This window comes from Alnus glutinosa, chromosome 1 (assembly GCF_958979055.1).
Source record: "Alnus glutinosa chromosome 1, dhAlnGlut1.1, whole genome shotgun sequence".
Taxonomy (NCBI): Eukaryota; Viridiplantae; Streptophyta; class Magnoliopsida; order Fagales; family Betulaceae; genus Alnus; species Alnus glutinosa.
In genome coordinates, this window is record NC_084886.1 from 43,939,431 (window position 1) to 43,955,246 (window position 15,816).

Below are 15,816 nucleotides of genomic sequence, written 5' to 3' on the forward strand. Positions count from 1 at the left end.
TCTATTCTGTGAACCAAACGAGGTCTTACTCTTCAATGTCTTGAGTCTATCTTTAATTTTATTGTAAAATTATCTTAAAAAGTCTTTAATTAAATTAATTTGACAGGTAGAGAGATAATAAAGCCATATTTGTTTGTATTTTTTGTTTTCTGTCCTATAGACAAATTCATTAGTATACAATTCAAAACACAAAAATATTTTTCATCTTTATGTTACTGCATAACATTTAAAAAGAAAAAAGAAAAAAAACCTAATTAATAGACAAATATGTATTTTTTAGCATGCTGTCTGGGCTGGGCAAGACTAGTTGAAGAGCATTTTTTTGCCTGCATATTAGAAATTTACAAGTCAAGTCAAGGCAAGCTCAACCCACCCACTGCAAACTTGAAGACTAGTGATACAAGCCCATCTTCATCACTCTACAATGGCTTTCACTTCCATGGATATCATATCAAGCTGCCAACTTGCCTCCATATCCGATAAGACCTTGGAATTACACTGTGTTTCAACTGATGCATAAAAAATAAAAGTAAGTTTTTCCAGATTGCCGGTGCCCTATAAGAACTCTCAGATACAAGGGTCATTAAGCTATTAAATTGCCAGCATTCATTTATGTATAATCGATTGATTAACGGTGGTTGAAATTTTCCCTATATAAATTGAAAAACGCTACATGTACCAAAACTTTTACAATAGAAGCTTTACAAACTGATGTGACATTCTACACAAGGCGAAAATGCCCTTTAAATCCAAAAAAAGCTACAGCCCAAGAAATGCAGATCCCGTCGATCTACCCCGACCCAGCAACTTCGGAAAACTTTGGATAGCACTTCGGCCGGTCAACCAGCCACGAACCCGACCCCTCGACAATCGGCAACCCTCCGACAGAGACAACGACATGGAATTCGGTCGATCTCTGGTTTCTCTCTCTCTTTTTCCGTTGAATGGTGGATTCTTTTCGAGAGATCCGGCCGGATTTCTCAAACCCACACCGGTGTACGTGGGTTTCCAGCCGAAAATCCACGCACACCAGCATAGGTTGGTGGGTTAGGGATGCGACGACGACGTGAAATCTGGCTGGTCTCTGGTTTTTCTCTTTTTTTATGTTGCACGGTGGACGGTGGATTCTTTTTGAGAGATCCGGCCGAATCTCTCAAACCCACGCCTGTGTGCGTGGGTTGGGATGCACGGGTTTTCGACTGTGTCGAAAGCTAGCCGGTGGTCGGGGCTGGGTTCAATAGGGAAGGGCAGGGCATTTTTGTCTATTGGTTTAAAAATATTTGACCATCAAACTGACGTGGAGCCTCATATATGAGGCTCCACGTCAGTTGGTAAGCTTTTCTTTGTAAAAGTTTTGGTACATGCATTTCTCATATAAATTTAAAATGACTATCATTAATACATATACTATACTTTCAGGTGATATCTAAGCCCACAGATTACAAGGACTATTACATTTATCTTTTGCAATTAGGATGGGAATGAGGGGAAAAGAGAAAAGAAAAATAAAATCCAGCCTACCGTCTAGAAAAGGCACACATAATCACCTTAGCTTGCCCCATACTTCAACCGTTCCCAATTGAACGGCTCGAACACACAACGAACTTCAGGTGAGCTTTTGAAGAGCAAAGCCACGCACACACAAACAGCAGCAATGGCCACCATTGAGAGTATTGCCGGCTGGTATGCCAGTGATCTTCTGATGTTGCCATAGGCCAGCTTCTGCTCGCATGCCTTGCAATGTCGATAGGTTGCTCCCGTTTCAATCCTCTCGGTTTGCAAGCTGGCAACTTTTGATGACTTATACCCATCTGATTGCTTCCATTTATTGTTGCAGTCCAGGACAGCACCATGGATATCAAGCACCACATGCCTGCTTTCTTCTGATTTCTTGCTAAGTTTCTTTTGGACAAGATGGATGTAGGAGTACTGGCCTCGTAGGCATGCATAGTCATTGGGTGTCAAACCTGTACTATCACGAGCGCTTTTCCATGCTTCAATTCCAACCTGAACAAGGCAAACCATATCAGCAACATGAAAGGATCATATCAATGTCAAAATAACGGAAGTAATAATGCAAAATTAACCTCCCGCCCCCAACAAAAAAGGAAAAGGTTCTCACTCAACAATTGTCCTAAACCCGCTCCAAATAACTCACAAGCTCAAATTCCAGAAATTCATTTTTAATCATAAGATCATCAATATGTAAGATTTTTTTTTATTTTTTTTTTTCCGCTTTGATTAAGATATACTAGAAATTGTCACATGATTCTCAAAATTCTCCTGTAAGCACAGCCGCACAAAAGACAGTATTCATCAAAGAGAGAGAGAGAGAGATTCTGTTAGAAATGGTGGCTCATATTCAGGATAGTTTACACTAGTCTCTAGTTTATAAGCCTCATGGACGGAGTGAATGGAGCAGAGCGGAGCCCATTGAGGTCTATTGCAACTTAATTTAAGTTTGTGCTAGGTCGAATAATAGGTTGGGTCCACCCCCACGGTATGGTAAGGGTATTTGGGGATTTCAATGTACCAGGATAGGGTTTAATTGATGACAATGCATATATGTTATAACTCTATTCTTTGTTGAGGTAATAAAAAATTAGTCGCTCGCTCTGGTGAATGTCACACTACCGAATTACATAAATTTTGTGTACTGTTTTCTCTCCCTCTCTTTTTTTCTCTACTTTTCACTAAATTGCATCATCTCAATCCCAATCGATTCCTAAAAAGTAAGAATAACAGGGCACTTTTAGCTCTAGGACCCATCCACAAATTATGGATGTTCAAGAATGCACAGAAGCAGCTTGAATGCCTGAGTGGTAGGTCAAATGTGAGTTATGGATGGATTTATGAACCAACTTAGTGTGCTCTCCCTAAGTAGAGTTGGATCTAAAAAACTGAGGTGCAGTAAGACTGTAAGAGAGAAGGTATTACCAATCCAGGATCATCAGTCAAAGCATCCAGTACATTCTCAGAGCCATCCCTACTGGCTGCGATATGAAGAGGAGTAAGCCCGGCAGGCCCTGCCATATCAGGTTTAAATAAGAAGCCGCTGTAGCCCCCGTCAACTTGTTGCTTCTCCGGAGCGCCTCCTTTATCCAAAACTTTATCTGGGACAACTCTTAACAGGAGTTCGACCATAGGCCTGCAGTTTCTTCGGACAGCTCTGTGGAGGAGACTCAAATCCAACAATGCAAGCTCAATGGAAGGATGGTCTCCTGCATCAACTACACGCTCAAACAGAATGTCCAAGAGTTTCTTCACTACGGCACACCAATCATGGTCCATGGAGAATTCCATGAGCCACTTGAACCGTTTGAAAGGGAAGAGATCCTGGTTTGGATCCAGGTGACCCAGTCTAAATTTCACATGACTTCTATGAAGCAGCCAACCCATCTCATGTACAAAGTCCAGGGCTTGAGTCTTAGCTTCTAGCAGTTCAGGTACTCTCTGAATGTCATCAGCAGTTTCAGCCAACTCAATTGCTCCCTCCAGCATACAGATCTCAGAACACACTTCTTGCTCTGCTACTATAAATGGAAAGAAGCTGCTGCTGAGACAATGGTCTTCTACCTGATAAGATCAAATATTTATGTTCTCAAATTTAGAAATAGAAATAGTCTGATGCATGCTTTAAAGGTAGAAACAAAAAGTTCTTGCAGAGTATTCTCCTCCTATAAATATAACAGGGCCATCACTTGTTTCACCTTATGGGCATTTTATAAATTTCTCTTCTTGCCCTCTTTGACTATTCTTTTAAAAGTTAGTTTAACTGTCCCCATCCCTCTGCTTTCAAGTGAACACTTCAATATGCTCTTATAATAAAAAACTGTAGTGTTTACAATTTAATGTGATTAACAAGGCATCTGTATTTCCATCCCATTTATGAAAAATGGCTAGCTCATAATACGTAAAGTTTCAGTAAAAAAACCAATATCTTTCACATCTTGCAAAAAAGGGAAGGGAGGAGGTGTGTCTGGATTCTGGGCTTATCTGAAGTAAATTTCCTTTGTCAACAATTCAAGTAAAACAGGATAGCCTAGAGAAAACCAAGCTCTAATCTCCCTGGACTTTTGAGTAACTTTAACAGATAGAGACTGCTTATTAAGTTCCTAACTTCTGAAACAAACTCAAACCATATTTTGTAAGATATTTTAAGAAAATGAACTTCAAGAAAGCCTGAAGATCACCAGAAGTAGTCTATGACATTGGAAGTGATTCAATGCATCCTAGGAATAACAATGTCAAATCACAGGGGCCAGGGAAATTTTTTCATAATGGACATCTCATGGGTTGGATCCAATCTTTTCTTGAACTTAGCGAGCTCCATGCATTTTCAAATAATTTACCATATGCAAACCAAAGTTTACAGCAAATACACCCATACTTGCTAACAGGGTTAGAACAAAATATATTCAAAAAATCTTAGGGATAACCGCACCTCAATGAATCCCCTCCCAGTAACATTTGGTATAGAGCACGGGAAGCTGAGGCATTGGAGTTCACCATGCTCAGTGGCTGTATCAGCACCGTCCATCAAGTCATAACAAGTTTCCTGGACAAGATACTTCCCTTCTTGTGCGCAGAGTAGCCTGAAACCCAAAGGCAGGACTTAATATCTATGCAGTAATCTGATGGTTTGATCAAATCAGAAACAAAATCTGAACATCAAGACACCATTTCTCTCCAACCAAACCAGAGAGACGCAAACAAACTATTCAGGCATGGATAGAAAAGCAATAGAATACCTAGCACTGGACCGAGAAAGATTAAAGACTTTTACGACAAACTGAACTCTCTCAGATATGGAAACAGCAATTGGCTTGATGCTTGAAATCCTGCAAATTTTATGGCTTTTAAGAGGTAAGGGTGTGTCTAAGACAACTTGACCTGCAGGGCAGATAAAACAAATCAAAATGCTTTATTTTCCTCACAGAAACAAGAATTGTTTTGATACTACTCCTATTGGTGACTAATAAATAAAGCATGACCGGAATCAGTCTGGAAAACATAATGACAGAAAAATACAAAAAAGAAATCAAATTGAATGTACTTAATTTATATATACATACATGTATAAATATATGTATGTGTGCGCGTGCGCGTGCACATATACACACATGTATGTATGTATAAATTTCACACACACACACACACAGAGAGACAAAGAGCAAACCATTGTACATAAATGCCACACAATGCCGCACCCTTGTATATACCCATCCTGTTCTCCAGAAAGGGTCGATGGACTCATCAAGTAGCCTTCGCATATAGGATCCCAGATCACAACAGAGCTGTGTATATCAATTGTAATTAAGAAGATAAGAAATTGCTGTACATGATACTGGGTAAGTAATCTTGCATCCGAACAGAAGCATACCTCATCCCACGTGGATTTTTCTAGATGGAGGTACATTGTTAATATGATACAGCCTGGCCTTATATAGCTTTCTATCTCTGTAGGACTGTGGGATAACCAGTCGAGGATCTGCAGTTGTAAAACACATAACAAAAGGTTAAACTACCAGTGGAATTAAACACCAAGGAAAGGTTGCACAGAAGCAATTTCATGACTTAGAATATACCTGTGTTCGGAGATTAAGAGGAAAATCGTTGGGATCTTTTCCAAAGAGTTTGAAAACTATTCGATCTGTGCGACCCTGAAGATTGGTTGGAAAAGAGTGGTTCAGAGAAATTATTGTTTAAGGTCCACACACACACACAAAATAAATAAATAAATAAAAAGAAATAGAAATTTGTATTTTGACTTATAAAATGTGTGCACCATTCTCCAACAGCTATAATTGTGCACAGCACTTTACTAGAGTTTTATTCTTAGTATCAAAGAATCAACTAGATGTTAAATCACTAATTGTTTCAAAAATTAAGTTGATAGAAAATAGTAAATTATTTAATCATTTAATTAATATTCTAACACTCTCCATCACATGGAATATTTAATTGAAATGTGAGGTGAATGATGAAGACAAGGCTCGAAGTCATGACCTTTTCTTTGATACCAAGTTAAATCACCAATTGTCCCAAAAGCTTAAGTTGGTCAAAAATGGTAAATTTAATCATTTGACTAATATTATAAGTAGATGCATAAATGACATACATTGAACAAACAGCTACAAATGTCACTAGTAAATCCCTAGTAAAAAATAGAATATGATTCATCTTGATTCTTACATTAGATTGCTTTAGCTCCTGAAGTCATAACCCATAACCAATGTTTACATTTTTCCCATCAATAAGACAATCAATTAACAAGATGACATGCTACATAAGTACGTCACCACAGATGTACATAAGGACCTTTGATCACTCTATCACTTCTTTCAGTAAAACTAATAACAAAGACAAACTATAGGCATCACAGACTCAACTAATAACCCAAACAACAAATGAAATCTGCTGACAACCAAAAAGGACAACCAGATGAGTAACACCCCCTTTTTTTCTGAACAATACAAGGAGTAACACCCCAAACTTAAAAAGCTCATTTCATGATTGATTCTTAATTGGGAATAAAGTTCAGAATGAAAAAAATACTAGTTTAAGAAAGTTAATAAATTAGGAAGTGGCCAAAATTAGAAAGTATTAGACAAAACATGTCTTAAAAAGATATAGATCAAGGAACTAGACAAAGTATGCCTTAAAAAGACAAGGTTTCTAGAGGGAAATTAGATAAGATGCTGTTTTAAAAAGACAAGATTTCTAGAAACCTTATCCCTCCACTTGTCTTTTAAGAAGGAAAACCCTTGAATTTTGAAAATTAAAAGGATGATGTTCTTTGAAAAATTTCAAAGAAGGATTTTTAAATTGAAATTTGGAGGATAAATCTTTGATTTAAAATTTTGAAGAATGATGTTGAATTTTGAAATTGATAAAAATAAATAAATAAAAACACAAAAGAGGGATTCTTTAATCTTTGAAGATTTGAAAGGAGGATGAAATATGGAGAAATTTTTGGTCTTTCAAAAGGGGATGGAAGTTGAGGTAAAGGGGAAGTCATAGGTGTCTTTGAAAGAACCCTAGGACCAGCCATATGGGTGAGAAAAAGAAGGGGGAGGTTGTATTGGATTTGAATTTAAAAGACTCCTAAAGAAGCTAAGGGAAGTTCGGAGTTAGAGGGAGCAAAGGGGCAACCGGTTGTTGGTGCCAATTTGGAGAATGACTCCATTGTGTTTGTGTGGCATCTATGGAAGGAACAGAATGCACGCAATTTTAAAGATTGTGAGACTGGTTCGATTAACTTGAAGAAGTTGGTGATACAAACCTTGTTTATGTGGAGAGTGACGCTACAGTCTATGTCTGAGTGTTCTTATTCTGATTTTTTAGATTTGTATTCTTCTTTCTCTTTGAATTAGGGGTATCATGTATACATCCTATGTACTTTGAGTTGCGCCCCTCTGTGCTTTTTTTGAAATATACTTTATTTATCAAAAAAAAGAAGCTAAGGGAAGTTAGTCTTTCAAGAAACCCTAAGTACCACTCATATAAATACATATTTTTCTTCAGAAAAATCAGGACATATGTTAGTATTTCTCCTCACTAGGGCCGGGTACCAAAGAGAAAGAAAAGAGAAGATTTTATTGAAGAGAGAAAAAGCCTAGTGACGCCCACCGTTTTTTCAAGAAAACCGAATTCCTTTTCACAACACAAACTCTATAGAAAGATTCTTCATCATCCCAGCGGCAAATCCGTATTGTTTTTTTGGCAAATCAGTGAAGAGAATTTAGAAGGAAATGTCTATGAATTGATTGAGTGCGAAAGAGAGTATAAAAGACATTTTGGTAAGAGATTCGATATTTCTTATGATCTATATGAAGGAAGATGAAGTTTTCTTAATGCTTTATGTTACAAAAATTTTAGGAATCGTTTGAAGGAAAAATGGATCTTGGCTAGTTTTTGCATTCTATCGAAGGGAAAAGATAAGATCTGAAACCAGATCAATTTTTATGAAATTTTCATAAGAAAAATTGTATAATTTAAGAGTTAGAAATTGGATCTATAAGAGAACAATTTTGGAAAATAAAAAGATGAAAAGGGTGATGATTGGAACCAAAACTTAAAAGGGAAACAATACTGGAAGGACAGAATTTTCCTACAAACCAGTTTATAGGAAATTTCATACAACCCACATATAAAAGTGACGTGTTTTTTAAACATGTAAAAAGCACATGTGTTTTTATTAATGCTATTAAAAAAGCATGTGAGAAGCACATGCTATTAAAACATGTGATTCTCACATGCCAAGGAACACATGTTAATCTTATATGTGGGTTGTATGAAATTTCCTACAAACCGGTTTGTAGGAAATTTCTGTCCATACTGGAATCTGTGGAAAATTCCATACTGTGTAACGGGGAAAGATTGATTTTTCTGGAATAATCCAAATTCGATTAAATTTGGAGGGTTGGTAAGTGGCATACAGAGGAGGTCAGGGTAAAACTTTTGTAATTTTTGGAGATCTTTGAGAGCCTTCAAATTGTGATAGAATTCTGTTCTGGAAGATTACAAACCTTAGGAAGTAGCATTTGGTTTCTATTTATTTAAAAATGATAGACTTGAGTTAGGTCATGAAAGTTTTATGAGATATTGTAGACAGAAAGATAGTGTCATAGCAAATATTTTGTACCATCGGACGTGTTTTAGGTAGGCTACTAGAGCCCAAAAATCAGACCCAAAATCTTGAACTAGCGGTTCCTGAAAAACTGATCATGGTATTTCAATCAGAATTCCTTGTATTTTATGAATGGGAGTAGAAAGGGTCTTACTAGAAACGTAGCTCTTCGAAAGAGGAATGATTCCGGACAAGTTTCACTTAAAACGAAATTACGGTTAGAAAGTTATCAACTTTACGGCAACGATACGTCAAACTGTCTGGGTTTCTGGACAGCAGCTTAGGGAAAATTATTCGGAATTAAGGATAGAAGTTATAATTAATTTTTATGGGATTAAAATGCGTAAGGGGGTTTGATTAAACTATTTAACCCCCACTGTGTATTATTGAATCTATGTCTCAAATAGTTTAAATTGGGTGCTATTTTATGCATTACATATTGTTCAAGAAAGTTTATATTATATGCATGACTTTGTGTATATCAAGCCTATGTTATGCTGTTCTAAAAGTAAAAGAAGGATGCAAGGATATCTTGATTTTTGCATGAAAGGGATATGTTGTTTATGTTTTGGTATGCACATGCCACTAATAAAGTTATGTTTTGTTTAAACGTTATGGAAATGATATGCATGTGCTCATGGCAGTAAAGAATTTTGAATATGATCTATTTTCTTTATATTGCATTATAATGTGAGCATCTTGAATGATTTAGATATCCTAAGGCAAAGTGAGGAAAACAAAACGAAGTCTACATTACTGTGACTATTAAGGTGAGTTTTAAGTGCATCCACACTAAAGGGCATTTACACGAAGGTGTGGTAAAAGGATGAATATCCAAAGTGAACCCATGCATAAGAGATTAAATAACGGCATGGTTAATAGGGGGATTCCATTCAAGAATGTCTCAGAATCCTTAGGCCAAGGGTGTGTGAGAGATCCCAAATGTTGGATTTCATAACCAAGTCATATGGGGTGCAAGTGGCATCACAACGAGTGAATGGCCGAAGGGGAAGTTCTTAAGAAAATGTTTTATAACATCGCTTACATACATAAATGTAAATCCACATTTTCGTTTTCAATTTACTTATTCTCTCTCAAAACCATTTACTGAAATTTTCTTCATGAACAAAACATTCCCTTTATTGATGGCTTGACAATACATGTAGTTTAATCTTACTTACCGAGTGTCAACTCACCCCATATTTCGTCCAACATCTAGATAGTGATGCATGTAGTGCCAAAGATTACAAGTTATACATTCCAAGTAATTAGGGATGCTGAAGAATTCAAGTTTTGATTATTTATAGTTTAGTTTAGGGTTGTAATCGAGCCGAGTATTGAATGTTCAAGCTCGGTTCATTTAATTTTTTCCAACACAAGCTAAGCTCGAGCTTATTACCAAGCTAGATAAACTATTCAAACTTTATTCATTTATTTTTCGAACAAACTCGAGCTTCTTCACGAGCTACTCAATTAACTTATTCATTACATATATAAAGTAAATATCGTGATTTTTTTTCTTCATAAATCCATATTAATTATTGTTAAAAAATTTATCATTTAAGTTAATTAGATAAATGATCTCAAATCTTAAATAATCGAATCTCGAGTCTATATATTTGTCTTATAGTATGTATATACATTCATTACATATACACATATATGCATACATACAAACCCACTCATATACATACATGTACACATATATCTATATCAAGACTTACAATTACAATAATTTAAGTTACAACTATTATATTATGAAAGGAATTCATTTTTATCTTCTTTTTTTAAGAACAACAGGGGAAAGGGAGATAGACGATTACACCAAAATATAATACAGAAAAAGGGCTGAGCAACCCAACAATAAGCCCCAAAACAACCAGATCAAAGTCGGTTAACAAAAATTAAAAGGGAATGTGTCAAATGAATAACACGGCCCTATGTATTCATGGCACAAACACCAAGAAAAATGGCCGCTAGAAAATGCGGTTTGACATGGCATGCCAGAAACAGCACAACCAAGAGGCACGGGAAGGGGCACGAACCTCAAAAGATCCCTCCACCCCTCCTGAACCTTCCTAAGGAAACAGCAACAACCACTGGAATGAAGTTTTTAAGGGGGAAACACAGATCTGGAACTCAAAACCAAACAGAAAAATCAAAAGCAACTCTTCAAACAAAAAACCAACAAACAGTAACATCGGTCGCAAGGTGGATCGTGGAGGACACGCTCAGCCGTGTGAGGCACACGTGGGGGCATGGAGGGAGGCGCTGGAGAGCGGAGAGGCCAAGGGTGACGGTGGTGAGGCGCGTTAGCGGTGAAAGCAAACAAAGGAAGACAGATATGGCTTGTAAGACCCAAAATCTAGGCTCCAAATCTTACGAGAGAGCGATGGTCGGAGGAGGTGGGGCAATGAGCAAATGCCTGTTTATTGGGAAGAAGAGCCACAAAACGAACACATAAAAACTGAAAAACGAAGAGGAAAAGGGAGAAAACACAAAAAAGGAATAGGGAAGGATCCCTTCAGATAGATTGCTTCAGGCGATGGATAAGGCCTCACAAAAGGCGGAAGGCTCTAGAAAAAACTCTAGACTGAAAAAGGAAAGCAGAAAGTAGTAAAGGATAAACTAGTCTAACGAAACTAGTGAAAGAAACACCATAAGGTGGGGAGGGGCCGCAAAGCAACTTCTCAGTGAAGTTTTTGCCTTCTGAGAGAGAGCGACACTCAAGAGCTGATCTAAGCTGGTCCGCACTTTTTATATTTTTAAACACTTACGACGTTCTAGTTACAAAGTTAAAAATAATACTAAAAAATAATAAAAATGAAATTATACGAGCTTATACGAGTCAAGCTGAGTTTATAAAATATCGGATTGTTTAATAAATGGGCCTAGAAATTTGTTCAAACTCTATTCGTTTAATGAACGAACCGATCCCGAGTTGAGCTAATTTGAGCTGAGCCCGAGCTTGTTTGCAAGCAGCTCTGTTCATTTACAACCCCAAGTTTAGAATAAGTGCTTGTAGGCACGATGAAAAAGATTCTCAGTTGATTTCAACTACACTGTTATTTATGGTTGTTATAGTGTAAATATTGGCTAATGTTTTGAGGTTTTAAATTTGAGATATTACATTCGTAAATGCTTTGGTTATTATGAATGAAATTTTAGCTTCCTTTGTGATATATGTTTAAGATCACTACCTTATCTCTTATGGCATTGGATTGTGACAAGATGAATTTGAGCAGTAAAATCAACCAGCTATAATGGTCCCACCATAACAAACACATTCATAAATGCTTTCAAACGAGCAATTATAAAGGGAGCAAGATGCATTCGCAAGAAGAATATACCTGAGCCTCCCCACTGGAACTAGATGGTGACTGTGAAGAAGTAAAATCTGAGTTGCCACTTGTCTGAGGTGGGCTAGACTTGTGAGGGTCTTGCTGTACCCATGACGGATGGCCAAGAGACCTAGACCCAGAATTCACAGGGGCATGGGACCTCCCCAAATTCTCTACATATTCCTCTGACTCGTCATATACATTATTCAAATCAATGTTATTTAATTTGATTGATGTAATTGATTTGGATGGAAGGTCGCCCTTTGATGGAGGCAGATTTGTGTACTGTACACCTGATAGAGCTTTTAGACATCCACCCTCGGCATCATCTGAAGATATTCTTTTCTGTGCCACATCAGATGCAGATGCTGTCATGCATTCTCCCATAGGCCTAGGATGGTCATGAAGGTTGATGCAATCATCCATCTTAGAGGCTGAACTAGAAGGCCTAGAGGGCTCAGAACCATTTGGAGTTACATCTGGCACCTTTTGTGAAGCCCCATTAGATGTCCCAGCATTAAGCAAACCTTGAGATCCCTCCAGTAATGCAGATATGTTCCTTCCATCTACTGTACCAGCAAGACTGGCCAGATTCCTCAACAGATGAGATAACAGATCTTGGTCCTTTGTCTGATCTGAGCTATTTGCTGCAATTGATAGAAGGCATAAGCTATGGAGTCAAATAAGTATGCAAATCACGACACCCAAGAAAAGGAAATGAAACAGACACAAAAATAAACAAATGTCAATGGTCATAATAAAACCAGCGATATGTAATTTCTTCAACAAAAGCATTCTCCAGGGCAGGTTGCCCTCTCAAGGAATGTAGACAATCTAATATGGATAGGCCCAGAAAGTTAAAGCAAGAAAGTGCAACAAAAACAACAGCATCAACAGAGAGTGAAAGAGTGGGGTACAATCAGTGATGGTCATGACAAATAGACCAAACAATTCAGGCAATAACAGAAAACTGGCAAGCAAAACTACTAGCTTCTATACTGCATTAATATACCTAAATGTTGAAGTTTAAACAATCTCAGCAACGCAAGAGCAGTCATCAACATGGTCTTATCAAATCACCATGGAACCCAAAAAGAATTTTTACATTAAAACACCAAGACCATACAAGAATTGCCTTAGAAGCGACCAGCTGATGCGAGAACACTGTAGTGAGAACTAAAGCAAATTGATACCTAACCAAGACTCCTAGATTCCAAATATCACATTATGCCTCCGAGCTTCGAAATTTAGCTCACCCAGCTTTAAGATTTCACTTTCACAATAAAAAATTATTAACGCAAAATAGTAGGCAAGTATTTTGAATTCAGCCCAATATTACATTGCAACAAACTGCTTTCATTGTGGTGCCTACATAAAGCAGCTAGCAAAGTGAATATCTTTGCAGTAAATAAAAAGACATACAGTGCATATTGGAGAGAATCCTCAGCAGACTTATTAATAGATAACTGCTACCCTTTTCAGCATTTAGAGAGCCTCCATTAACTACAGTATCAGGATGTGTCTTTCTCCTCCTCCTATTATGGCCAGCCAACCTTCTACGACAACTTCTCTTTCCCTCATCAAACTCTTGAAGATTATGAAACCTGCCAAAAAGTATAACCAAGTTGCGTCTAATTGGCAAAACAAATTGTACTGCAAAATTACCTATTCCTAACATACATTTAACAACTTTAGACTCATTGAAAGATATACAACCAATAATAAGAGCTTAACGCAACCACACTTGGTGATCTTCCATCATCTTTTGTAAAATGCATATAAGAAATCAACAATTCTACCGACCGGAATTGATGATAGCTCTAAAAATTTTCCCCAGAATAAGGACGATTATAGAATCCAACAGACCTGCTACACTGCTGACAGAACCGCTGCATAACGTTTCCCACCAATGCTTTGCTGGCCTTGGAATGCATGTCACAAACCTTATGTCGTCGGTGGTAATCCTTTGCATCACTGAGATCAGCCTTACAATCCTCCACCTGACAAACCGCACGATTCGAAGTCATCCCAACTATCTTTGTCTTCTTCCCACTCTTTAACTCCCCTTCCATGATAGGGTAAACGTGCCCACCAAGCTTCAAATTAAGGGGCGCACCTTCATCATTTAACTCTTCACCTTCAACAGCCACAACCCTCCTCCTCTTTTCCAATTCCCTCTTGCCCCCATCATTCACCAGATTAATATCATCTGAACCAGAAGATGAACTATTCGACAAACCAGCATTTTCTGGAATTTCTGGCCCAACTGGAAATAACTGCCTACTCCTACAATCGGATGGTGTAGAATTCAGTGGACTAGCTGTGAACAGATCTCCATCCCATTTCCAGTCATTCAAATCCCATTCCAAACTCTTTTTCCCAACTGCCTTCAAATCAGACACCACCGGACTATATAATTGATGAGCCTTGCCTCTAAATTTAGCCTCCATTTATCAAAATCCCAAGAACCCAGAAAAAGTCAAAACATCCAGATTCCAGTTCTACCAAACAATTGAGCAAGAACCCAATAAACACAGAGATCAAAGTTCAAATCCAGCTAGAAAATTAGTGACTTCAATATCCACACAAATTAAATCCAACAAAAAAGTCTTTATTTATTCTCTCTGTGCCCCCAGAACTCAAAAACAGTACACCAAGACATTCATGGATCAAAATAAGAGCTGCCCAGATGCCCAAAACCCCACAAATACTTGCTTATTCCCTCAAAATCATCAACACCGCCACCACAATCACAAACCAAAAATCCCATAAACAATATAGTTCTCAAATGTCATTCATCAAGACAGAATTTCTCCAGTTTCACATCATGAGCAAAACTCAAACATAACAACTATAACTCAACAACTTTAACAGTACAAACTCATGAATAAAAAAGAGATAACTTGCACATAATAGCAAGCTGGTCAGGTTGGACGCTTGGAGTTCCAGAGCAGGTAATAACTGTTGAGATCACAGGAGAGAGAGAGAGAGAGAGAGAGAGAATATAGCGGAAGAAAATTAGGCAAAGGTTAGGAGAGGGAGAGAGAGAGTACACTTTACATTAAGAAATATAGGCCCACACCGTTTCTCTCGATCTCTCTCTACTGTACAACTGTACAAGCAAAAAAGAAAAAAAAGTAAAAGAGAAATCCTAGATTGGTATAACATTGTTCATACGCCAATCCGACAGCCGACAGGCTCAAGCTCATGAAATGTCTATTACGTGTCTTGTAGTTATTGGCTAACATTGTTAATCCTCGTTTCCTTTGACTTGCAATGGTATCTGACATGACACTCGTATCGGCATACGTTGGAGGTTCATGCTAGTGCTCGTTTAAAGGAACGAATCTCCTTTGTCTTTTCCCTATCATTTTGCCTGTAGCAAAAATATGTTACTCTAATTTATGTCTTCTTTTTCTTCATTTTTTTTATTTGCCTGCGTACAACCACAGCCCATTCAAAGTCGATGGCTGTTTTATTTTAAAGGTTGGATTTTGATACTTCAACTATTTACCTCTATTTATTACATATAAAAATTTATTTTATATTAGTTGATATTGTAGTAATTTTTCATATTAATATCATCCAAGACCACCTCCGAGTAATCTTGCATATAAAAGAAGGATTATAAAACCCCAGAAAAAATGTATGACTTCAAATAGCTCTAAATCTCTGTATATATTGAGAATATATTTTATAGAAATTATATGGCTTAACCATCGAAAGCTCTCGTACAATCTCATATCCATCGGCGCCACCCCGATAGTCTCTTTCTCGTTTTGCATTTGTGCATCGTCCCGTCCAACCGTGCAAAATCCGCATCAACATCTTGTAATAATATAT

At 37.4% G+C, this 15,816-nt stretch overlaps 1 protein-coding gene across 1 annotated transcript; it reads right to left on the reverse strand.

Annotated features, from left to right (window-relative positions):
* Nucleotides 1-180: 180 nt before the first annotated feature.
* Nucleotides 181-15,023, reverse strand: LOC133851269 (squamosa promoter-binding-like protein 12). The gene is made up of 11 exons (XM_062287609.1): nucleotides 13,840-15,023; nucleotides 13,396-13,577; nucleotides 11,983-12,620; nucleotides 5,589-5,663; nucleotides 5,384-5,491; nucleotides 5,180-5,297; nucleotides 4,752-4,893; nucleotides 4,445-4,595; nucleotides 2,938-3,576; nucleotides 1,548-2,007; nucleotides 181-509 (listed from the first exon to the last, which is right to left on the reverse strand). The coding sequence occupies exons 1-10, from the start codon at nucleotides 14,421-14,423 to the stop codon at nucleotides 1,549-1,551; spliced, it is 3,096 nt and encodes a 1,031-aa protein (XP_062143593.1). The 5' UTR covers nucleotides 14,424-15,023; the 3' UTR covers nucleotides 181-509; nucleotide 1,548.
* Between the last annotated feature and the right edge of the window lie 793 nt (nucleotides 15,024-15,816).

What these genes read in the sequence shown, in the direction of transcription:
- LOC133851269 (XM_062287609.1), bottom strand. Translation starts at nt 14,423, where the DNA reads ATGGAGGCTAAATTTAGAGGCAAGGCTCATCAATTATATAGTCCGGTG. An exon ending in AAAAATCCACGTGGGATGAG is followed by an intron (nt 5,298 to 5,383) that starts GTATGCTTCTGT and finishes TGATATACACAG; the next exon opens with CTCTGTTGTGATCTGGGATC. An exon ending in TGACTGATGATCCTGGATTG is followed by an intron (nt 2,008 to 2,937) that starts GTAATACCTTCT and finishes TGCCTTGTTCAG; the next exon opens with GTTGGAATTGAAGCATGGAA.